The 25,759-nt window shown below is 34.2% G+C and overlaps 1 protein-coding gene across 1 annotated transcript; it reads right to left on the bottom strand.

Annotated features, from left to right (window-relative positions):
• Window positions 1-2,909: 2,909 nt before the first annotated feature.
• Window positions 2,910-15,237, bottom strand: LOC149486116 (ubiquitin-protein ligase E3B). The gene is made up of 19 exons (XM_089699452.1): window positions 14,821-15,237; window positions 14,357-14,593; window positions 13,335-13,587; window positions 12,686-12,874; window positions 12,187-12,378; window positions 11,386-11,711; window positions 10,937-11,061; window positions 10,534-10,705; window positions 9,239-9,357; window positions 8,792-8,964; window positions 8,446-8,526; window positions 7,944-8,142; window positions 6,782-6,945; window positions 6,404-6,550; window positions 5,988-6,103; window positions 5,396-5,525; window positions 4,620-4,784; window positions 3,987-4,098; window positions 2,910-3,751 (listed from the first exon to the last, which is right to left on the bottom strand). The coding sequence occupies exons 1-19, from the start codon at window positions 14,979-14,981 to the stop codon at window positions 3,579-3,581; spliced, it is 3,234 nt and encodes a 1,077-aa protein (XP_089555578.1). The 5' UTR covers window positions 14,982-15,237; the 3' UTR covers window positions 2,910-3,578.
• Between the last annotated feature and the right edge of the window lie 10,522 nt (window positions 15,238-25,759).

The following is a 25,759-nucleotide window of genomic DNA, read 5'->3' as shown; positions in this document are numbered from 1 at the left end:
TTACCTACCTAAGTACTAATTAAAAAAAATAAAAAATTAAAAATTGTCACATTTTTCAAAATTGCACCTGTTTACTTTATTTAGATGATGATGCAAGTTGCAACACAGACATAAAGATGAATATTAAATATATACCTCACAAATAAAATAATTTGGTTACGTAGTTAATTGAATCGATTTTTATCAAATGTTGATACTGATTTTTTTGAATATTGACCAAACTGCATACATTCAAGGGAAGGAAAGAGGGAATTAGAGGGTAATATCTTGGTAATATATATAAATTGTTGTTATGAGTATGAAGTTCTATGCCTCATATTCTTTTATTTGATTTTTCGGATCGAGAATTCGGGAAAATAAAACAAAAAAATAATAAATATTAATTATTTTATCACAGAGAATCACATTGTGTTATACAACATTTACGTGGCTAGTACAAAATATACCTTACAACGATCCACAAAGATATATGTTCACTATATGAAGTACCTTAAATATTGAAACATACCTACAAAATACATCATTTGTAAATCTAACAACGTGCCTCGTAATATAAAACATATTAATTATAAAATCATAAGATTTCAAAATGGGGTTGACATATCCTTGCAATACGATTACAATACAGAAAAAAAAATTTTTTTTCCATTTTTTTCAACAAAATTATTTTTGGATATTTTTTATGATTTAATGGATTTTATATAAATGAATTCCATCCCTAATTAAAAATAATGAATATCGAAATCCGTACAACCGTTTCATACGAAGAAAAAATCCTTAAGTTCGCTATTTTTAGGACCTAATAAACCAACTCACAAAATAACTACCGATTTTTCTAATTCACACTCCAAAAATATATCCGAAACACGTTGTAATACAATATTATATGGCATGAGAAGATTGCACTTTAGTTCTTGTAACAAAAGGTATAAGGGCCGATTTTTCAATGCTTGGATAAAACTTATTCGTCGAATAATGTATAAAACTACCATTTTAAAAACGTATTCTAATTGCCCGTATTTGACAGTATACGTGACATTTTAATATTATCGTGTAATACTTTATTGGACGGATAAGTTTTATTCAAGCATTGAAAAATCGGCCCTAAGTATAATAAGTTCAATAAAATATAAAATACAAGGGTTTTACAATAACTAGACATATAAACAAGAGTTTTTACAGACATTTAAAATCAACTAAGTTAACATGCAACATAAAACTTATGTAAGGATAAAAATGAATGCTATTTAGGTTATATTGGAAGCTTTAAACTACAGTAATTATTTCACAACAAAGTTAATCATTCGTAATATTAACACAACCGAAATACAGCGAAATACGTTCCAAAGAAGAATAGTTGTATTGCTTTTTTGTGACGTCATTGGGTGATTTTTACAAACAATTTTAATCTATATCTTATTTGGAACGTATGTTTGGAAGGAAAAGCTATGAAAAACTTAGCTATTGAAAACAGGTAGAGGGGGTATAGTAACAAAGACATATTGCTTTTTTGATTCCAATTATTACATTATGGCATAATAATATTCTGCAGTAATTAAAATAAATAAAATAAAAACTGCTTTTCCATATTAGTCTAGCACAAAAAAGACTTGCAATAATATCAGCATAATAAATAATTATATTAGAATATTATAATACAGGAAATATTTAAAAAAGACATTGGTTAGATATCATACAAAGAAAAAAATATACAGTTAATAACATATAGTGCTTACGGCTCATGTATTGTTACGCGAGTATTGTACATTTAGGAATTAAACACTTTATCATAGCTTTAAAATATTTTTCGTTCGAATAAATGGATAGCGATTAGTATTCATAAATTTTTTTAAAACAATCTTATATATCATAATACGGTTACAACAAAAACACATTAAAAAAAACGTATTTTATTGAGCTCAATCTGTATATATAGAAGTAAATTCATGATAAAGTGTTCAATTCAAAAATATTTTAGTAAAAAACGAGTCCGACTATTCATTATTCATATTATAGTATACTAAGTGATTATTATTGTCTATGTACATTTTATCATATTTTAGACCTGAAATGGACTGGCTCAATTTATGCGGGCTACTCACATACCTGCAGCAGGGGCAATATTGGAATTGCACCTTTAATTGGCCTCTTAATTGGGAGTTGTATAGGCAAGCAGGGGCAATTTAGAGAACAGCTGAAATTGCTCCAACCGAGATTGTTCCAATATTGCCCCTGCGACAAGGTGTGTGAGTACCCCGCTTTAGATAATGATTATTAATACATATATACTTACTACTTCCAAAACATTTATACAAAACCCCATAACCTAAGTATCAAAATTGCAATCTCAAATCTCCATCGTGTTTTTTACGATCTAGTAAATTATGTACAGACGGTGAAAAGAAAACTAAAATAATTTTAAAAACGCTATCAATTCGATTTCTAATTCGTGTTATTTTTAAATCTAATCCCAATTGTTATAGATCTAAATATTAATTTTATTTACAGGATTATTTGCTTGCCAAAACACCGACAGGCATTCCGATAATATACTGGCCACGTAAGATTTCACACAAAAGTGCTTGGTGCGGGTAGTTTTAAAAATAAGAAATACACCAAGAATATAAAGGTGCATGCGTATTGAATTTAAAAGCTTTAAAGACTTATTCGAGTCTCACTCTTTCTCTGTTAATATTATGATGACTTCTATTTTTCTTTTTTTTTATATTTTGTCAAGGTTAATTTCCAAGCCAATTCTAAATATCAAAATAAATGTAATTCTCAAATAAACTTTTATATTCTTATCATTTATATTGAAGATTTTTTGAGCATGTAATTTTTCATGAGTGTTTATAAACTCTTATTATTTGAAGCAACCACATTTATTACCACATTTACACATTTATTTTGTATTTTATAAAATTAATATATTACACTTAAAATTTAGATTGTTACATTTATTTTCTTGATTGACACTATCAAACAAAAATCAATCATTTTTAATTATTAAAAATAACCACCTATTTAAAAAAAAGTAATAATGTTTCATTTTCCGCCAATTGAATTAAAATAAAAACGTCCTAAGCAATTTAATTCAAACTATTCAACTACTGAATGGTTTTCAGAGATCATTCAAAATTCTTTCGGAATAAAATAATATTCGTTTAAATTCTTTGGAATATTAGCAACTATGGATACATCAATAACTCATAAAAAAACCCAAATGTCCAATATTAATTATACCGTCCTATCTTTTAAGAAAATCGCACACAATTTTAATCAACAAATAAATGATTAAAATAAAATCAAATTGCACAACTTTCGAGTCTAAAATTAGGGAAAGACAACCAAAATTTCAATTTTCCAAGCAACGGATTGAATCTATGCCTTAAATACATTGGAACATGGTCTAATTTTCCTTGAATTATTTTTTTAAGACAATTCAAAACCACTGTTGCTATTAACAGCGTATTTAGTTTGTCTCGTAGCGTACTTCTTTTTTGATAGTCGGATAATTTATTAATCAAATCAATGCCTTAATACATTGAAATACGGCCTAATTTTCTGTGACCTAAAATTTACGACAATTCAAAACCAGTGTTGCTATTAACAGCGTATCTTAGTTTATCCCGTAGCGTACTCCTTTTTTGATAGTTGGGTAATTTGAGTAGGTTGAAACACGTAGACGAAGTTGGTAAACGGTTGAGCGGATCTTTCTTTCGTATTGTGAAAAAGCCTCTTATTACACTCCCTGGAAAATAATTATATTTACAGTATACCTATGTCATTTATAAAATGAAGGAAAAGTCGAACTCAAAAATAACTGATTGCGAATTAGGAAATTTGATAAAATGTATTTGAGGGTAGGCAGAAAAATACAAAAAATATTGTATTGAAAAAAAATGTTAAAGTGGCAAATGCAGATAGAATTTGTAAAGGAATTTGTTTTTACATTTGTATAATTATTCATTATGTTTTATATTTACCTATAGTATCTCCGGTATCTTCATCATCGCCTACTTCGACGCAGCGAATAGAGAATGGCGGTTTGAGATGCGCAAAGCCCAGCACTGGTGGCTTAGAGCACGATGTCACGAACTGTGAATAAAATATAAAACTTTGTATAAATGTCCAACTGGATTGCGTCATGCGTGTAACGGCGGAGAACACGTGAACGTATCAAGAGAATCAGCTCTACACACTGACGAGTCTCTATATCCACACAAACCACGCTCTACATAACTATTCGGCTAGTTTCAACACCCATACAGACGCGCTCTACATTACTACATAACTGGCTAGTCTCTATCTCCATACGACCGCCTCCTTGGTACAGTGGTTGACGCGTGAGCGTAGCACCGAGGGGTCCTGGGTTCGATTCCCGGTGGAGACGAAGAAAAAAAAAAGGCCTCGGTCTGGTAGGACACAGAAGGCTGATCACCTACTTGTCCCTAAAAGAAAATCGATCAGTGAAACAGATGTATAATGCATCTGCCCCTTACCCCACTAGGGGACATGGGACTTCACTTTTTTCTATCTCCATACAGTCTGGCTCTACATATCCTGCTCTACGTAACTCTACATAGCTCTACACAACACCTCTACCGGTCTCTACGCACCTTGAGGAACATGGCGCGCTCGTGCTCCGAGAAGTCCCGCTGCAGCACGTCCCACAGCCAGCACACGACGCGGTGCGAGTCGTGGAACCCGCCGTAGTATTGTGTGTGACGCCGCAAGTCGCGTAAGTCGAGCGGCACGTTGTCGCCGCTTATTAGACGTTGAAGCTGCAAGTAGAATAAACACGTGTTTCTAGCCGTGGCACATGGCTTCACCCGTGGAAAAAAACATCATCGCGTGGCTTTCGGTAACTGCCGCGGTAAAGCTATTGCATGGCATAAAAAGTATCACCTGTAACGGTCAAAGTGGGGGGTGTTAGATTATTTTCGTTACGGAATTTCTGGATTCGGTCTCCACGCTCAAAGCCCGCGATAGAAGCTATGCAATAGCTTAAAAAAAACTAAGTAACAGTGCATACAAATCCAAATACAATGCCAATGTGATGGTAAACAAAATAAATCAAAAAGACTAATGTTTAAAAAATGGAAAATAATTAATTATTAGTGAGCGACATCCCTAAGAATATTAAAAAAGACAGATGTAACGCGCCGAATTCGCGATAGCAAACACTAACTCGCGCTATACGTTGTCTGACGCAATGCGTAACCAAGGGTACGCATAATGAAGTGGCTTTTTATGCACACATAACTAAAAAAATAGTATGTATTTTATTCAATATAACTATAGAATATATCGAGTATTCGGTACGCTCCTTTCCCCTTTTCTATCATAATGTGAACTAATCTATAAACATATATTATAGTAAATTATCACATACCTCCGGCGTAGAGAACAACGAAAGCCACTCAGGATTAATAATAGCACGGAATCCCTTTATAAAAGCGTTCGTTTGGTCCTTGATCTGCGTGTGCATTCGGAAGTGAGCCATCAAATGTATGTAATTGATTCTGTAAAACGAACATTTTTATTTTAGTCTATAGACTGGAATGAACTTATTTGAAAACTTTTTTGAGGAGCACAGAATTTATTTATTTATTACTAGCGGTCCGCCCCGGCTTCGCCCGTGGTACCTACATGTTTAAACTATCCTATCTCTCAAGTTGGATCGAACTGCACATGGTGTGCGAATTTTATTTCGGTTAAGTGGTTTAGGAGTCCATTGAGGACAAACATTGTGACACGAGATTTATATATATTAAGATTTATTATGTGTCAACGATAACGAGCCAAGACTGATAATGATCTCCTAACCACGCACAATTTATTTAAGTTATTGCTTTTTTAATTTACGTAAAAAGTCAACTAATAAAAAAGATCTTTTAAAAATTTATTTTTGAGAATGTTTACGGCTTGCATTAAATAAAAAAATAAACTTTTCAATTCCATCATTACTCAAAATGAAAACTTACTTATTTTCATTGGTGACAGGTATAGCTTTGCCTCCAGGCACCAGCTCGTGGGTAACTATTTCGCCCAGGCGTTCTTCGTCCACTGAGAATGTTAGCTCCAAACTTGATATATCTCCCTGCGACATATATGTAATTTTGCAGAAGTATTATATGATTTTTTAAAATTATTTTTTTCAGTAATAAAAAAAATATTAAATAACTGCATGAAGTGAACAAATGTACACCAAATAACATGAATGCTATTTTTTTTCTTGCAAACTGTATTTTTCTGTACTGTTATTATTTTTTTTCAATTATATTTGATTTAACCCATTGAGCCCCAAGCGGCCCGATCGGTCCCAGACACAATAGATTTTCTATTGTGTCTGTGGTTCCGGGGCCTGAGTTATTAATGCACTAAACGCAAAAATACGCACCTGAAAATGTTTAATATACGTGAGACTCCTATACAGGTCCCTATCGAGCGAGGGCAGTTCGTCTATCCAGCTGTATAACGCTTGCTGCGTTTGTCCTAGCACTTGGCTTAGGAAGAAAGACGCGAATGGCACGTCTACTACTATACCCTGTGAAAATGGTGATAAGGTATATTGTTTGTGGAATTTTCAACCTTATATGACATACAATAAAGTTCACTTTTTGATGGGAAGAAGGACGCGCATATCCATATAGTTTACCACTATACCATATAAATGTATGGTAGTGTGGTAAAGTATGTGGGAATTTCAACCTTAACGAGGTAAAATTTTCTTAAAACTATTGAAAAGCAAAAAATAAATAATAAATATCCTTCTTACCTCATACACTGCTTTGCCAAGCATTCTTCCGATAAATTCAAACAATTGCAAATGATTTTCTTGTAAGCAAGAAGTCGGCGATGGGTACAATCTCTCCTCGCTCGTCACACGGAATAAATTCAGCGAGGGGTCAAATACTCGCTTAATAGTTTCTTCTAAAAATTCTGTGAAAATAGAAATAACTTAGTAAAACGATTGTTGAAATAAAGTTTGGACGGTAAAATTAGATATTTGAAAATTGATAATTTTAAAGTGATAGTAAAATTCCAAATCAAAATCTAAACCATCTGACTGTATAAGCTAATTGCACGGAAGCACGTTATTATGCGCAGTACTACCATCTGCTACTGAACATATGATAGATCGGATATTGTGACGACATTGACAATTGAAGACGCCGCCCTCCACGAAATGCATATCACTACCACCAATCAGTGCGCTCCTCTATGACCGCACGAGTCTCGTCTATCGCGCATCTCGGCTTCCTGTTAGTGCATGATTACGCAGCAGTACGACCGTGTCGTGTGACGTCACTGCCGGCAGCCGTCCTCCTGCCGCGTGTGACGTCACTGACCCTTGAACACGCCGTCCTGGTCGATGCCCGCCTCGTCCAGCCCCTGCTCGTTGACGAAGCGCACGCGCACGACGGCCCGCAGCGCGCGGCTCGGCAGCGCGGCCAGCTGCCGGTAGCCGTCCTCCTGCCGCGTGTGACGTCACTGACCCTTGAACACGCCGTCCTGGTCGATGCCCGCCTCGTCCAGCCCCTGCTCGTTGACGAAGCGCACGCGCACGACGGCCCGCAGCGCGCGGCTCGGCAGCGCGGCCAGCTGCCGGTAGCCGTCCTCCTGCCGCGTGTGACGTCACTGACCCTTGAACACGCCGTCCTGGTCGATGCCCGCCTCGTCCAGCCCCTGCTCGTTGACGAAGCGCACGCGCACGACGGCCCGCAGCGCGCGGCTCGGCAGCGCGGCCAGCTGCCGGTAGCCGTCCTCCTGCCGCGTGTGACGTCACTGACCCTTGAACACGCCGTCCTGGTCGATGCCCGCCTCGTCCAGCCCCTGCTCGTTGACGAAGCGCACGCGCACGACGGCCCGCAGCGCGCGGCTCGGCAGCGCGGCCAGCTGCCGGTAGCCGTCCTCCTGCCGCGTGTGACGTCACTGACCCTTGAACACGCCGTCCTGGTCGATGCCCGCCTCGTCCAGCCCCTGCTCGTTGACGAAGCGCACGCGCACGACGGCCCGCAGCGCGCGGCTCGGCAGCGCGGCCAGCTGCCGGTAGCCGTCCTCCACCAGCCGCGCGCGCCGCACCGTCACCAGCGTCGAGCGCCCGCCGCACGCGCGCTCCGTCAGACCGAGCACCACCTGCGCATTGATACAACTTTACACATATATGTACATGCAATTTAATCACACACACGTCGGTGTGTGTGATTAAATTGCAACGCTCGTTGCAATTGCACGTCCAAATACACGCTCGCACGCACACGCACGCTCGCACGTACACATGCACGCACGTTCACACAGGTACACTCACGCTCGCTCGCACACGCACGCTCGTACGCACACATACGCGCCTGCGCACACATATTACAAATATTTTTTGATTATATGACATAGTATTTACATTTCTAAACAGAAAATGGTTAGATATCAACAGAAAATTACCTTCTCATCAGCCACGGCTCTTCTGAACAATCTCACTCTTTCACCGTGAGCGATCATGTGTGGAGTCTTTTGCACCAGAACCTGCAAAGGATGAATACATTATGATTAACATAATATATAATGTTTTAAATAATTTTCTGTTTTAAAATATTTGCGTTGTGAAATCCCAAATACTTTTTCCGGCTTTTATTTTTTTTACTTATTTACGGAGTTTTCCGCACCGACAAATATATAATATTCAATATTTTTTCCTATAAACTTATATCTTATGATATCTTTGAACTTGCCAAAGAAGTTTCACTTCTAACACGTGTGCTCAGCACACACGCTGTTTATTTATATTCACCTGTTGCGGTTTCTTCCCTTTCTCCAGATCGGCCATAAAGTGCGAATCCCTTATTTCTCTAACAAGCCAGTGTCCCGCGGGCGTGTACGAGCGTCTACAGTCGCGGCGGTACAACACTAGCAGGAGTGTGTGAAGCGACCTGAATACTTCGTTGCTTTGGATGTTTTTGAGATCTGAAAAGAATTGATATGTGTATTAAAATTAAAAAATATTGTTATATATATAGAGTTTTTTGATGTGGGTAATAACTTTTTTCTATGTCACGGAATTTGGTAGTAATTGGTACCTATTGAATTTAAAAATATGAAGAGCATTTAGGAGTAAAATTTAATTATAGATGGAATAATTTGCTTTGATAATAATTTGCTTTAAAAGATCAGACAATTTAAAAATTCTATTTTAAAACAGACACCATAGTTTATGATATTGTGATACACTAAAACTTACCAAAAAGTTGTCCAATGATGGATTTGTATATAAACATGTTCAAAAACAATGACATGTTGACATAGTCTTGTAGCTTAAAAGGTTCTTGCTTTTCATACATTTCCATATCATCGAGTATTCTGAAAATTTGTTTATTTTTTATTTTTCTATGATAAATTTATTTATAAAAATTTTACTTTAATTTAAATTTTTATTTATTGTTCATGATTAATAGTTAAATTTTATTATTTAGATTTTAACATTAAAATTACTTCTATAATTAAAATTTTTTTCAAATGAATAGATTTCAGAATGAATCATTCAACAGATATAGCTTTTATATTATTATGAGGAAAGGCGTCATAATAAATGTACACACCAAAATATGTAGTTTCCATAATTTATGTGCTAATACAGTAGCACCTCGTTAAGTCGAACCTCGATAAGTCAAAAACCTCCAAATCTCGAAAAAATGTCTTGTTCCCTTCCCTTCAAACCCGAAAACCTCCGTAACTTGAAATCTTGGCCCTCTGTTAGTCGAAATAATCACCGAGTCCCTCCAAGCCATTTTGGTACATATTTTCACTCTATAACTCGAAAAATTAAATTTGACCTCTGTATCTCGAACATGGCAACATTTTATTTTACAATCTTTATAACTTGATCATTTGGACTTTAACAACTTGCCCACAGTGCAGTACACTATAATAAATTGTTTCTTAGAAAACATTTTAGGAGTATGCGATAATAAATTTATGACTCACGTAAACACGTGTTTGCATTAAGTAGGTATCTGATGACGAAATTATCGATTCAGTAGCTCAGAAAACCGATACTAATGATTAAGATGACATAGAAGACGTGAATAGTACATGCGCTCCATGGGTTTCCATCAAAGAGGCAAGAACCACATTGAATACCTTACGAAATTTTATAAAGCAAACCAGTACTATCTTTGAAAAAGAAGAATTTTCTGCTCTTTATAGATTATAAAATTCTAGAGAACAACCAAATTATCTAAAGCAAAAAAAATACTGACTTTTTTAATGCCATATTTTTTATTTTAAAATGATTTGAAATAATGTTGATTTCTAATAAATAAAAACATGTTTGTGACCTCTGCAAGTTGAATTTTAATTTATTTTACCTCTGTAACTCAAAATTTATAAGAATAAACCTCAAACTCTTTATGTCGAATCAAAATCCGCCTAAGTCGAAATCCTCCATAAGTTGAAAACTCTATAACTCGAATTTTTTGGCGTCTCCCTTGATATTCGACTTATAGAGGTGCTACTGTATCTCATAATATAACTTACGTAACATAATGCGTCATACAATCAGCAAACAATATGAGCATTTGAAACTCAGGCGCAGACGATTTAGTATTAACGGCCAATAGATCGAGGAATGCTTTCAAGCCACTATTTGGTCCCAATGTACATAGGAATTGCCATAGCGAGTATAATATTTCGTCTTGATTGCATAGGCCTGTAAATTACAAAAAATATTATTTATTAAACATAATATAGATTTTTTAATAGAAGATCGTAATCTTAATAATATATACGGGAAAAATTGTGGAAATTGATAAATGTTTGTTTCCCATTACTAAAGTGACTGAACCAATTTGGATAAAATTTTGGGCACATAATAACCCAAACATTTATTATTCATTATACAAGAATACAGAGAAAAAATATGTGTAGAAAATTTTTTTACCCGTCAATATATCCAGTTTGACTTGCGTCATAGTCTGTAAAGCTGTATGATACATTGAGCAAATCAAGGCGACTTTTGTGCAGTCCGGCGAACCCAGCTTCCTGTAGCTTTTATTTGAGCTACCTCTGAAATAGAATAAGAAAAAATTACAAAAAAGTTAACTTGCTGTTGTAGAGTTTTAAATAAATACTACTACATAATTGTTTTATGTATTAAAAGTAACACAAAATGCAGGAAATTCTTCAAAGAAGCTCTAAATTTTTCTTTAGTACATTATTCACAATTTTTTTGGCATTACATATTTAGATACTAAATAGCTTATGTTGTCGTTATAATAATAACTGTTATCCCATTAGTTCAAAGACACATCAAAATATTTTAAAAATGTCTGTATTCATCAATATATTAAAAACCCTCATATATCTATGAGTGTATTACGTAATCCTTACCTATTAGTCCTAGCCTCAATAGCTCTCCGTATAAACGCAGCTGGGTTATTTAATTGCACAGGCGACGATTGTTGAGAGGGCCCCGCGCCCTCCTCCACAGAGATCCCACCTTCTAGCATTTCCTTTAACGGTATAGCCAATAACTTCTTCAATAACGGAGCACCCCATAGTAAGGATAGCTGGGTTCGTAGATTGCCCATAGTGGGGGGTAGATATGCATCGAAACCTTGGGAGAACCAGCCAAGTACGGGATGCCAGTTGCTAAGGTTACCTTTTTTGCATACTACGTATTGTTGACAGCTGTCTAGGAAGCGGGTTGTGACGAGCTAAAAGAATTTTAATATGAATGAAAGGGATATTCTAGAACCATAACACAGAGAATATAACAAAAAAAAATGTGTGCGTGTACTAGTGTACACACGTAAGAAGTGAAACTTCTTCTTGATTTTTCAAAAAATAATTTACTATATGCAACTTTACAGAAATATACGTCAATCACGCGTGTAAGGGATAAAAACAAGATGGCGCGTAACGGAAAAATGTTACATTAAATTTTTTTCCGACCCCGATAAAGAAGTTTCACTTCAAAAAAATTTTTAATACAATTATAATAAAAGAATGGAAATAAATTGATAATAGGGTGGGATTTTCAAGTTTTACAATGTCATAAAACTAAAAATTATATGTTTAGTCCTTTTATTTTAATTTGAATGCTGAATGTAGGAAGGTAAAACGAAAGTGTTTTTCAAATTTCATACTAAAACATTCTTGAATATGTTTATTGGTAAATATCAGACTCACCACAAAAGTAGGATAAAAAGTTTCACTCTGAGTATGGTCCCGTTCAATGTGCGCCAACTGTATAAGGTTTCCCAACAAGCACAGAGCATAGTTTCCCTCTAAAGTATTGAACACGATTCGCATATTCTGATCTGCGCTTAGAAATTCGATGGATTTATCGAATAGCGCGTGTGTGCGGAATGTGGAAATTGACTGAAATCATAATAGAACATTTATTCATTTAATGGGAAAATAAAATAATACGTAAAGCCATTAAATCTAATATTCACGTGTTTGTTTCAAGAATATTATGAAAATGTCACCAATAATAAGCAAATACTTAGAAAAGCAAAAATTTGATCATTACTGCCCAATATGTAAAGCCCAAGACCAAATCTAAATGCTAAGTTAACATTTGTATCCATTAATAATTTATACAAAATAAAACCACTTTTTAACCTACTTTCACACAAACAATGATGGTTTTCAATTCATAGCTTATTTTCAATACTTTTCTTACCTCTGGTGATATAAGTTGCATATGATACACCAATGTCGGTACGGAGAGTATTTGTATGATGAACATTGTGAGTAGTTTCTCAGAAAACTGTGCAGAGATCAGAGGGCGCAGCGCAAGCGCAACAATCGCCGATAATGCTATGTTCTTAAGACTGACTTTCTCGCGGCATAGCCCTCGCAGGAGAAGTGACTGAAACAATGTTTACAAAAAGATTTTAGTTTGTTGAAAACAGTGATATAGAGAATTTTATTTTATACTTATACAACAAATCTTCTTATATATAAAAATGAATCGCAAAATGTGTTGGTAAGCGCATAACTCGAGAACGGCTGAACCGATTTCGATAATTCTTTTTTTATTATATTCCTTGAAGTACGAGGATGGTTCTTATGTAGAGAAAACGTAAATATTATGTACCACGGGCGAAGCCGGGGCGGACCGCTAGTACCATATAAATATAACAATTTTATTAGATTTAACAAAGAAGAGAGATACTAGGATTAAACTCTGTAGTTAAAGCCCATCATGCTTTTACTGTAAAATGCAGAATGGAAATCCTTTTAGCGTGTGAGCATTATTTAGTAGTATGTTAACATATAGATATTAGTGTACACGTTAATAAAAACTTATGTTATTATTAATATCTAACCTTTAACGTCAAATAATATCCTTTATGAAACAGCGAACCCATCACATTAGCACACAGTTGAGTCATACCGCCTCTGAGCTTATCAAAGTTTTTCAATCTTGTAAGAGCCCATGTATTTATAGCAGTAAATTCTAATAGTGTGTGCAAATGAATTAGTATACTTTGCATGTCTATTGGAGACTCTGGTTTCAATTCTTCGAGATACTGGCAACATTTAAACAGGAGATCCTTTATGTGTTGTATCCAGCATAAACTGTAAATAAAAATGTTAATGTCTTGATCAGAAATATGTCGTGCAATAACTGTAGGGTAAAATTAATTATAATTAGCAAAGTTAAGTTCTATTTATTACAAGATCACTTATTTGCCATATAAAAACTTGAATAAAAGCTTTTTAATATGAAATCGTTAAAATATTTGCAAACAAGAAAAAACAAGGAGTCAATAATTTGATTTATTATTGAAATATAAAAATAAAGTATCTCCGTATTGTACATTAATCCATCAGTCCCCGGAATCACAGACACAATAGAAAATCTATTGTGTCGCGCCCCGATCGTGGCGCTCGGTGGTCAATGGGTTAAATAACATTTTCAAAATACATTACAGCAGAATTTCCATGATGATGAAACAATATAATGTTTATACAAAAATAGTGCACACAACCAATAATAATATGTGTTGTGTAATAGTGCCAAGAATGCACCGGAAAACTAATAAAACAATGTAACTAAACATTACATTTGAAATATGTATTATGCATAGTGTTAAAATTATATTGAGTCACTGGAGTTCACTGGAGTCACTATAACCTAGTACATTTGTATGATACCCTTTACACTTTAATGTTGTACAATTTTCTATATTGACTGGCCATAAACATATAATAATACTTAAATACATATTATACTGTTAAAGAAATATTCAGAAATGAATTAGCTAGTGGTAACGGATTACAATCTACCAGGAAAAACTTTGACAACGATCTAGATCTTTAAGATATAATATTTATATTTGCTCACCTGTATTCTTTGTTGAGGAATACTCCCACATAAGATATTTTAACAGATTCCGAATGCAAACTCTGAACAATATATTTGCAGAGTTTTTCAAATCTCTTTCTGTCCCTTTGTGGTTTAAATACTAAAAATAAATGGCAAGTAACTTTGTATACATCCAGCGCTTGAACAAACTCTGGTTGTTGGCCTTCTTCTTGAGATCCATGGTTCGTTTCAGGTAACAATTGGTCGAATTCATTTCTGAAACCAAGTCTTTCTTATCAACTAGTAATACAAATGTTTCATAACCAAAGGTCTAATAAATAATTAATAATGTATAATATAGCGTAAGCATGTTATGTATACAGTATCACTTATCAGCAGTAACAAAAACAACATTTAAACATAAAATCACGAAATACGATTTTATGCAATGTTCTAGAAATAAGAAATAGATCTCAGTATGAATGAAGATTTAGAAAACTTACAAAATAAGCTTGATAAACTTTTGTCTCGCTAACCAGCCGCGAACTATTGCCTGTATTTTTATGGCAGACTGTTCCCTTTTCTTTTCGAGCGCGCGTTCTTCTCTCGCCGCTTTCATCTGCTCTAGGAACGAGTCCTTAGTAGTTAAATTCTTTGAAAACATCTTTAAAAGCTGATTTTAATAATAATTTGTACACAAATAGGCTTTGTTTTCTGTTTTTAGTTTAAACTGTCACGATAAGGGGGCATTATTGCGATGCGTATTTTTTGCCCTATATCACGACAGACATATTTTCTTCATCATATTTTATTTGTGTAGCAATTTACGTTCCACATTTCTTGCTGTAATAAAGATATTCAAGATAATTTTTGAGTGAGCTTGTAACTTGTTACAAATCGAATCGGAGATAATTTTAGTTTGACTTTGACAATTGACATTCCATTAATTTTGTTTAACTTTTTAAAATTATTACTGCGTTAGATACTAAAACTTTGGGCGTTAGTTCGAATGAGAGAATGTGATGATAGATGTGTGAGCCGCTAATATAGTTTAGTTCTATGATAGGCAAATTTTGGCGTAGTTTCACGGCTTTTATCCGTGATTGACTTGTACGAATCCATGTTTTAAAATCAGACGTGGACAAAAACCATAGTGAAGCCGCTTGTACATATTCGTTTCGTTCAAGCGGTTAAAAACCGCGGCAATTTACCGTAGGAAAGCCTATGCCTTCATTCTTTTTTTTGTAATCTTTTTGAAAAATAAAGGCTCTTTTTTGTAATATTTGACCTACAGTGGCTTTTCTCTAGAAAAATCGGATAAGTGCGATTGCGAGTGATATTCACGGCACTGCGAGGACTATACAAGTAAGCTAGTTTTATAAATGACTTTATAAAGTCACAATAATAAGGTACAGTGCGACACAAAAGAGATGAAAATAAATGAGGGCGCCACCGTCGCTCATATAGCAACACTGATACTGCGACGCAAGCGATCTTGATACTATAGAATAAAAATCCAAAAATCTATATAATACTAGCGGTCCGCCCCGGCTTCGCCCGTGGTACATGTTTACGTTTTCTCTACATAAGAACCATCCTCGTACTTCAAGGAATATAATAAAAAAAGAATTATCGAAATCGGTTCAGCCGTTCTCGAGTTATGCGCTTACCAACACATTTTGCGATTCATTTTTATATATAAGAAGAAGATAATCTAACATAAATACCGCGATTTAAACCGTTATAATTGTTTCATTGTAGCAATAGTGTAATTTAAGACAAAAATACATTAGTATTTTAATTGACCTTAGACCTAGGTCAAATTTTACTTAAATGTATTTGGAATTAGTTATTTTATAAAAATCGGTCAAGTGTTTAGACTGCAGAGGCGCACATAGAATCAAACATACAAACAAACAAGCATACATGCAGCTCAAACACATTACCCTCTTTCTGGGTCCGTCGGGTAGAAAAAAACAAGGCGATTTGAAAACCACATATTTTTATTTTTTTTGTAGATAAATTTTGTACATTAATATAATTCATCAAAATCTAAATATTCTACTCCTTCAAAGGACTGATCATCACTCTGTTTCGAAGTACTGGCAAGAGGGTACGGGGCATCTTCAGTATCTGTAAATATGATACAGTAAATATGTTTTTTTTTCTTATCGTTTGATTGATTAATATATATAGATAGCTGTATGAAAACAGTTATCACTATACTATGTAGTAAAATCTAAACTAGGTACTTTATTTGAGGCTGGTTGGATTGGATATAACTTCTTGACTCAAATTGTGCTGGTCGCACTATAAAATCTAGTTTTTGTTTACATACAAATAACCTCAAATTAAATTGCGAAAACGTAATAATCGCCATACATACATACATTAAACACTCGTTACTAATGGAATATTCTATTTTACGTAGTACTGAGCAAAAATAAATGGAATCTCACCGGTATATTCAGCTGTACGTTTGTAAACGTTTTCCAAATCAGTCAATAAATTTCCAGCTTGAAATTCGGACAAACACCGAATAAAAACTTTATACACCACATCACGGACACCGCTACGTTTAACCTTTTTCATGATGTCTCCTTTTTTATTTAAATTTCTTGTTCTAAATAACAATTTTATCTCAATAATTCTCCACTTCACGAAAAAAACAACAAATTTTTATTCAACTTGACAGCTACATTGCCAATTCAGGGTTGCCAGGTAATGAAAAACGAATTAGTTCCAAAATAATTAATTTCATCTCTTTTATGTCGTACTATATTAATAATATTATGAATACATCCTGTTTTATTCTTGACTTTGGTGGTAGTATAGCTATTGGATGTAGTGATCATTTGTGATAATTATTAGATATTAGGTATCTATATGTATGTACCTACACTAGGATCTACGTACCATAGCATAAAGATAACGTACTGAGTAAGTTTGAACAATGGGTTTCAACCTAAGGTTTCAACTGATAAAGCCGTTCTTAACTTCAGTTACTAAGTAACGCTGCAATCTAAGGCTGCAATCTGCATAAAATAAATTGCTAATTAAACCATAAAATATTAAGTACCTAGGTACATGGACGTATAAAAAAAGACGGACGGTATATCGCCTAAACATTGAGTGAAGCCTAGTAATGGCGGTGAAACATCCATGTGTGTGTGCCATGTTGCCATGGCAACAGCTGTCCTGATGACAATGGCGGCTGTATTTTTTTCTATAAATTTTGCCGTAATAATTTTGTCATTAAAACATAAAAGAAATAACTTGCTTCCCTGTGGAATGTAATCCCTTTTGTTTTGTTATTTAAAATTGTACTGTTGCGACACCATTTAACCACGCAAGATGGCATTTTAAATATTTTTGTGAAACAGTGACGCAGTTAATCAGTCGGTACTCGGTAGTTCACGACGTAATGGCGGCCGACTAGCTTACTATGGTGAGAGTGTGTGCGTGTTTATTGTCTTTACACGATCGCTAGCTTACTATGGTGGCTTCACGTTGTTTGTTCGTAATACGGCGTCCGTCTTTTTTTATACGTCCATGCCTAGGTATAAAAAAATCAAAAGACTGTCCTGACTCCTTAATGCACAATGTTCAGGATCTCATATCATTTTGGTAAATTTCATGATGAGGTTCTATAAAGAATAGACATTTTATAATTCTAATAAGGATATCTTTGAATACATTAAAAATGAATTTAAAGCTTGTATATGACAAATTTAGTGATAATAATATTATGAACAATATAGAAGTTTTGTTATAACTCAGGCCCCGGAATCACAGACACAATAGAAAATCTATTGTGTCGTGGACCGATCGGGCCGTTCGGGGCTCAATGGGTTAAAACTTTCATTTGGGAAAGAAAATACAATAATATAGGTACCTAATATTATTCACACGACGAAATTTTGTTTTGAACGTCGCGTCGCGTGATGTTGTAAATATGATTTTCTTTTTATTTTCTTTTATGTTTACGAGCTTTATACATATTCGATTCGATTGACGAGTATTATATTAAAATATTCACTGTGCTGTACAATATGTTTAGGTATATTTAATTTATCTAAGAGTAGGTAAGAAGAAATGAATACGATAGATAGTAATAAAAAATAACATTTTATTTAAAAATGTAGAGTGTTGCGCTACCACAAACATAAATAGATTTTTAATGCTTCTCTAGAATGTGATATTTTTTTTATGAATAGGTAACCAATGATGGACCGTATCTATTAAATAATTTAACGTAGCTATACCTACGTATAATTATGAACTGTGTTTGGTCTTATACCCAATCGTTTATAAACTTTACAAAGGAATCAATATAGGTAGGCTAGGTACCTACTTAGGTTATTTTCACATACCAATCCTACTAATATTATAAATGCGAAAGTTTGTGAGGATGTGTGTGTGTTTGTTACTCTTTCACGCAAATACCTACTACTGAACATCAGTTCAGTTATCAACAATGAAATTTAGCACACATATAGAAGGTAACTTCGAATAACACATAGGATAGTTATTATTCCGGAAATCCCACGGGAACGGGAACTATGCGGGTTTTTCTTTGAAAATGCGAGCGAAGCCGCGGGTGGAAAGCTAGTCTTAAATAAATTGATGTTCTAGTATGTAGGTATTGTATAGGACATAGGTAGACACGTCTTTTTGTACTTTTTGTAATTTGTAGACAGACAAAGAATTGTTTAATGATTGTTTATTAATAATTTATATCCATAACAAAATAAATCTCAAAATATATACACGTACCTATAATTAGTATAGATAGATGTGAAATAGCACAGCTCTGCAAAGTAATTAATCTAACAAAATGCAGGTATTTTTTCTTAGAAACAAGAAAGCGGAGCATGCATGCACAACGAATAGATGCCTGATAAAATTGAACGTGATATATTTCCGTGCCAAATTCGAGTTAATTATTTATTAATCAATAATTTATTGCAAACTCTAAGGCATTTTTTTGATTTACATTATCTACCTGGAGAGGTTATTAATAAATTAAAATATAAGTAACTAGCTTTCCGCCCGCGGCTTCGCCCGCGTTTTCAGAGAAAAACCCGTTCCCGTAGGATTTCCGGGATAAAACCTATCCTATGTCCTTTCTCGGGTATCAAAATATATCTATACCAAATTTCATGCAAATTGGTTCAGTAGTTCAGGCGTGATTGAGTAACAGACAGACAGAGTTACTTTCGCATTTATAATATTAGTATGGATGATTTTATAAGGAATCGCTATCAACTATAAATAATAACAAATATAATATAATTATAGTCACCTAATAGTCACCTATAGTAGAGCCATTTTAATAGAGGAAAGTAACCAAATATGGAATACCATTTTGTTTTTGGGATATAAAAATAAAACTTTACATAAATTAAATCAGTTTATTGTTTTTTCTGGTCAGTCATACATCTATAATAGACTACAAGCCCGCATAGGACAAAAATATGGGTCAAATGAACCACCAGGGGACATATCTAGAACGATAGCAGAGCAAAAAATAATAAGATTCATCACTATGCCGTCACTTGTAAGCTGTCCAACTGAGTGCAGATGAGAATTGAAAAGTACAGGTAGACTCGGTAAATTTTGGTCATATATTTTTGTACGGCATTCTTAACCATCGATAGATCCATTAAAAATAATAAGAAACCGCTCAGTGCCGTACAAAAATGGTGGTCCACCAAGTCGGAATTTTTATTTAATTTCCGAGAGTTACCGGGGGTAAATTTGGTCATTTGACCATGTACGGCATCTGTGTCATACTATTGCTATACTGCTTTTAATCCATTATTCCGCAACGCCGTACAAAAATTATGGGGACAAGGGGAAAAAATCGAGAGTTGTAATCCCCTCTCTTTCCCCACTCCAGGGGGTCATTTGACACAACACGAAATAAATTTATTTTTAAAGTATTTTATGCATAGATAATATTTTTTCATGTGCCGTACATTTTCGTTGGTTCAAAGGGGAAAAATCTGAAAAAGAAAAAAATCCATATAACGAAATGTTTGCTGTATATTTTTATAATAAAATATAAATATACATTAATATTAAGAAGCTCGAGGTGGTTAATTATCACCTTGGAAAGTCGGAGTCAGGTGGAATGGACTCCGTTAAATTGATGAACTAATAAAAAAGCTATGAACGAAAAGATGTGAATTATATGCAATCAGTCCATGAATACAGGTAAATTCACAAGCAAATGCTAGTAATATATACATATTCAAAATGTACAAGTAAAGCGCTTTCAAATGATACCAAACACTGCATATTTATCTTAACTTTATTTTTTTACTCTGTATGTTTTGTCCGCTAGAGGACGCCACATTAGATTTTGTGAAACCCCATATAGCCTTTAGCTAGCTGGTCGCTGGTTATCCAGTGAACAATTCAGACGCTTCTAATGATATGTCATTTGTCGAATTCTGATTAGTAGTTTAGAAGTTACGAGGGAATAGATGAACATACATACATGACCTGTAAACAACCATAACCCTCCTTTTGCTTTGCCGTAGTTGGGTAAAAATATGTTAATGCCGTACTGTATCAAATGGCCATAAAGCACCCTTAAAATTGTAGCTTTCGTCGCTTTCATCAGCCTAAAAGATGTGGTCTGCACAAAAATGTACGGCATCGTTTTTTCCTAATTTATCTATGTTAATACTATTTAAAACAACGGATAAAGTGTAGAAAACTATTATATTTCATTAATCTACGATGTTTAAACTTTAACAAAATTTCTGGTTTTGCATTTCTCTATAACTTTTTTTAGAACGGTTTCTTTTGAACGGCAATACTATACAACAATTGAATTTTACAATATCATGTTAAAAAAAAAGTTCCCGTACAGGGTCAAATGACCTTACAGCTCTTTATATCAAGAATTCGATGAAATTAAGATGATTATTGGTATACATTTAAAAGAACAATTATTTTTTGACGGCATTGCTTTTAATAGTACTTTTGAGTGCTAGATAATGTTTTGGAACCGAAGCCGTACTTAGTCAAATGACCCCCTGGAGTGGGGAAAGAGAGGAGATTGCAACTCTCGATTTTTTCCCCTTGTCCCAATGATTTTTGTACGGCGTTGCGGAATAATGGATTAAAAGCAGTATAGCAATAGTATGACACAGATGCCGTACATGGTCAAATGACCAAATTTACCCCCGGTAACTCTCGGAAATTAAATAAAAATTCCGACTTGGTGGACCACCATTTTTGTACGGCACTGAGCGGTTTCTTATTATTTTTAATGGATCTATCGATGGTTAAGAATGCCGTACAAAAATATATGACCAAAATTTACCGAGTCTACCTGTACTTTTCAATTCTCATCTGCACTCAGTTGGACAGCTTACAAGTGACGGCATAGTGATGAATCTTATTATTTTTTGCTCTGCTATCGTTCTAGATATGTCCCCTGGTGGTTCATTTGACCCATATTTTTGTCCTATGCGGGCTTGTAGTCTATAAGTAGTAATTAACAGCCTTTAACGAAATATATCAGTAATCAAATTAAAATCTTATACAAAAAACAAAATCCCAAATGCGTAACCAAATATGGAATAGGTACCCATATATGGAATATAAGCATAAAACAACATAACAATAACAAATATGTAATGAATATCTTTGAGATCAATTAAATGAATGTTACATATTGTGATAAATGAAAGAAGTTACGTAATTACTTGCAAAAGTCACAAATCCAGATCCATCTGGACCAGCACATCATAATGTGTTCAGAGCCCATACATCAAGCATCCTCCTGACTCTGCTGATGCATGTATGTTACATTCTGCATTTGCAGAGTCAGAAGGCCCATCAAGGTCCATCAACTCATCATGTCCACTACCTTCATCAAACTGGATAACGTCTAGTTCTTCAGAGTCTTTCTTCTTCACTATCATCCTTATTTTTCTTCGATTGTTTGTTTCTCTTAATAAAGATAATAACGTTGAAAGAAGAAATAAAAATATAATGATGAAATAAAGTTGTCCTAGGGACTTGGAAATCCTGTGCCGCTTTCAAATACCCCATTTTCTTTTCCCGGACGAATTTTATAGATTGTGCCGTTTTTTCTTCATTCCAGATTTTTCGTTAGGTTGATTGTGAACCGGGCATTCTAAAAACAAACATTACATACAGTTTTTAAAGAAATAATAGCAAGTTTATAGTATTCCATAATTAGACACCGACGACTGTCCATATTTGGATTTTTATACTCATTCAAACTCTTCTAAATATTTTTTCAATTCACAATATTTTAAAGACAAAAGATCACAAAATGGTGAAATAAACATAATACCGATATACTAAATAGTATAACACTTATGTAAACAAACATAATAGCCGGTAAATACTCATTTATTACTTACCTTAAAAAATTTCTGCATGGCAACAAAACAAAACACGCCTGATATACGTAAACCGTTCACGCAACTAACTCGATGGTGTTAGTGCGATAATTAGTACACCAAATGAAACAGAAGATGGTCGAATGTTGCAATTCATACTTATAGTCTTAGAGAAATGAAGGAATTCCATATTAGGATACTATTCCATATTTGGTGACTTTCCTCTAGGCAACATTTGACAGTTCAACAAAATTCAACAACGTAACCTAGTAACGACAACATAGAATAACATGATATTTCTTTCTGTTAGATCTGCACTTTTGCTTAACTTTTTTCAATAACAATTACATATCTTATATATAAAAATGAATTGCAAAATGTGTTGGTAAGCGCATAACTCGAGAACGGCTGAACCGATTTCGATAATTCTTTTTTTATTATATTCCTTGAAGTACGAGGATGGTTTTTATGTAGAGAAAACGTAAATATGTACCACGGGCGAAGCCGGGGCGGACCGCTAGTCTTATATATAAAAATGAATCGCAAAATGTGTTGGTAAGCGCATAACTCGAGAACGGCTGAACCGATTTCGATAATTCTTTTTTTATTATATTCCTTGAAGTACGAGGATGGTTTTTATGTAGAGAAAACGTAAATATGTACCACGGGCGAAGCCGGGGCGGACCGCTAGTTTATAATAATAATGACCGATACAAGTAATTTTAAGATTTCATTTTACTGATGAACCATTCTAAACATAATAAACAATTTCTGAATTGAAGAACTGACGTCGCTACAATTTTGTGTCAATAAACCTTTTTTCTTTTTAAATACCAGAGAATGTTACTCTAAAAATCGAGATCTGACATCTAGAATCGAATGCATTAATTACTTGTGAACAAAAATCATCATAAATTAATAAATTCGATTAACAAATGTTTCAAATCCGTATCGATTAATTCACTTTAATCGATGTTTTTAAGCAGGTTACCTCTCTTGGAAGATAAAATTGATAGACGTCAAATGTTGCCTATTAAATTGGCTCGACTATAGGCCTAGCTGATTTGTATAGTTAGCTATAGGCTATTCATACTATGCTTCGTGGTGGTATCTCATCTATACATATCTACTTATATAAGTTTGTTTGAACGCGCTAATCTCAGGAACTACTGGCACAGCTACTGGTACCATTAAAAAAATTCTTTCGGTGTAAGCCCATTTACCGAGGAAGACTCTGTAAGCTACCTACATAATATATATTTATTACCACGCTAAGACCAACAGGAGCGAGCGGAGCAATGCGGGTAAACCTGCGCACAGCTAGCGGTATAATATACCTATTACCTAAGTATTACGACTTTATCTCCTTTCATCAATTATTTTGAACTAATCACCAAAAGAAAATGACAATATTATGTGAGATGCATAATGGTAGCTAGGATAGAAGCGATAAAACTGATTGAATGTGTATCATCATCATATAGTTAATTCATGTGATCCGAGGTCCCACGCAGTTCAAATAATAATTATGGAACGGATCGTGGTTGGTTCCTCTTGTAAATGTATCGTAATTTTTTAGTGTTGTGGGAATAGTGGCAAAGAGTTATTAGTCTTTGGTTTTATAGGCTATTAAATTTTTCTCAATCAATACCTACACCAACTTGTAAAAAAGGGATTTTAAAAGTAAACTAATGTTATACTCATGGAATGAACATCAGAATTTCTGTCACGGCCGCGGCGGTAACTCAAATTCAAACATTTATTTATTGAATTTACCACTCCCGTAGGTATTTAGAGTAGACTTGAAAAATCTACTCTAAATACTTACGGGAAAAATCTATAGGTAAGTACTAGGTACTAATAATATTATAAAGAGGAAAGGTTTGTAATTATGTATGTATGTATGTATGGTTTTCACGCATAAACTACTGGACCGATTTCAAAAATTCTTTCACCATTAGAAAGCTGCATCTTCAATTCTTCACTGAGCAACATAGGCTATATTGCATTTTCAAAAAAAAAATAGAGATCCTTACCTACCAAAAATGGTATAATGTAACCCGAGGTGTAAAAAATTCCTTAATAAAAATTCTGTCATTGCGTGCGTTGCGGAATCTATTCCTTGAAGTACGAGGATGGTTCTTATGAAAAAAAACGTAAACATGTAGGTACCACGGGCGAAGCCGGGGCGGACCGCTATAAGTAAACAATAATTAATAACCAAATATCTATCAATACAAGTGCAATCATCCTTCTTCTTTTCTAATGCACGGATACGAGATATGTATAAGTAGTTAATTATTAGATAATATCAATTAGGTTTTGTAGACACAGTCTGATTAGGTAGGTACTTAAGGGTCTTTTTTTAATTTTTAACCAAATTCAAAAAGAAAGGAGACGAAATCGGTGACTCAATTAGATTTTTGTCTTTATTTTATAAACAAACAATTTAAAAGTTTTATTTACCTATGTCGTGGAAGCGACGGTGAACGTTATTAATTGTAGAGTGGCTTAAACATGTGTAGATACATTATTAAATGAACTATATTCTTGTACAAAATCTTACAATAATCATTAATAATTGAAACTTAGCCTTTTTAAGAGTTAAATACCTAAATCCTCAATTAGTTAATTTCACTTGAAATGTGACACATCCAGCTATCTGAAGGAATGCTACCTCATTAGGCGTATTTTAAAGCTTCGCACATCCGGTGATAAAGGGTCAGAGGGTGAGTAAGCGGTGATAAGAGTTAAATCAGTAGTGATAAGGTAACAGTAAGAAGTAATCGGAATGACAAATTTTTGGCATTGATAATTTATCAGCTATGATGCATGCATATTATTGTAGTGAGTAAAAGAAAAAAAAAATGTTTATTTATTATGAAAAAATACGTGTTTATTAATAAAAAACTGAACTAATGTAGAATCCATGTACCTATCGCTACTAATATTATAAATGCGAAAATAACTCTGTATGTCTGTCTGTTACGCATTCCCGCTTAAACCTCTCAACCGATTTTGATGAAATTTGGCACAGACAATATCTAGATAA

Source organism: Colias philodice, chromosome 9, assembly GCF_061535455.1.
Source record: "Colias philodice isolate Cphi_HAF_F1 chromosome 9, ilColPhil1 Martin Lab GWU primary, whole genome shotgun sequence".
Classification (NCBI taxonomy): domain Eukaryota; kingdom Metazoa; phylum Arthropoda; class Insecta; order Lepidoptera; family Pieridae; genus Colias; species Colias philodice.
Note: the sequence above shows the minus strand (reverse complement) of the source record. Positions and strands in the feature narration are given on the sequence as shown.

Excerpts from the sequence above, each read along its gene's own strand:
- LOC149486116 (XM_089699452.1), bottom strand. The coding sequence starts at position 14,981 with ATGTTTTCAAAGAATTTAACTACTAAGGACTCGTTCCTAGAGCAGATG. Across the intron at positions 8,143-8,445 it reads GAGCCGTGGCTGATGAGAAG|GTGGTGCTCGGTCTGACGGA; the intron begins GTAATTTTCTGT and ends ATCAATGCGCAG. Across the intron at positions 3,752-3,986 it reads AGATACCGGAGATACTATAG|GGAGTGTAATAAGAGGCTTT; the intron begins GTAAATATAAAA and ends ATTATTTTCCAG.